Here is a 782-nt window from a genome sequence, read left to right as displayed (position 1 = left end):
GGGGGGCGGGGACAAGCGGCGGCGCGGCCCCACTCGCGGGGAAATCCCGCGCGGGACTGGCGCTGTCACTGGCGGTCGCGGAGAGGGGGACGGGGGAGGGGGCGTGTTTCCACGCTCGCCTTCACGCCAGGCTGCACCGCGCTGCGGGAAAAATACGCTTTACCCACGTTCAGAGTGCACCAGCTCAGAAAAAAATGGAAAAAAAACCAACCCCAAACAACAGAAAAAAGCACCTTCGGACACGCGGGAAAAGCGTGGATAAAGCCGGAGTGGGCACGCGTCCTTCCAAAAACCAAGGTTTGCGTCACTCACTGCGGGTGGTGGAAGTGCTAAGCTCCCATGCACACAGGTCACAAATTCAGCCCCGCCGCCTCTCCTCCCCACGGGAGGATGGGGTGGGGGGTGAAGAATCGCTCGTGGAGGTCAGCAACTCACCTGCCGCCGTCCCGCAGCACGGGGGCACCCACCAGGCGGAGGAGAAGAGAGTGGAAATCACTTCGTCGGGGAACAGAGTCACATTTCTCTGGATCTGCAGCAAGTTCAGCACCAGGGCCATGAAAGCACCCACGACGAAGAGCACCACGCTCCTCTGCACCAGGTGTTGACTCAAGTTCAAGGTGCTGCTGGTGCCGGTGTTGCTGGTGGCACTGGAGGTGCTGGGGTCGCGTGCTCCGGCGCCCGCCAACGTCAGCGAGGGGCTGGCGACGGAGGAGCTCAGCATGTCGCCCACCTTGGCGGCCAGCCCGGCAGCCGCGTCCCCCCGCTGGGGGCTGGGCCCTCCC

At 64.3% G+C, this 782-nt stretch overlaps 1 protein-coding gene across 1 annotated transcript in view; it reads right to left on the bottom strand.

Annotated features, from left to right (window-relative positions):
* The window catches only part of INSIG1 (insulin induced gene 1), a 34,669-nt gene that overhangs the window by 8,839 nt on the left and 25,048 nt on the right, over positions 1-782 (bottom strand). Inside the window, exon 3 of the mRNA XM_009886787.1 lies at positions 436-777. Within this exon, the coding sequence (XP_009885089.1) occupies positions 436-777 (342 nt within the window). The remainder of the gene's footprint in view (positions 1-435; positions 778-782) is intronic.

This window comes from Charadrius vociferus, unplaced genomic scaffold (genome assembly GCF_000708025.1).
Source record: "Charadrius vociferus isolate BGI_N301 unplaced genomic scaffold, ASM70802v2 scaffold255, whole genome shotgun sequence".
Classification (NCBI taxonomy): domain Eukaryota; kingdom Metazoa; phylum Chordata; class Aves; order Charadriiformes; family Charadriidae; genus Charadrius; species Charadrius vociferus.
Note: the sequence above shows the minus strand (reverse complement) of the source record. Positions and strands in the feature narration are given on the sequence as shown.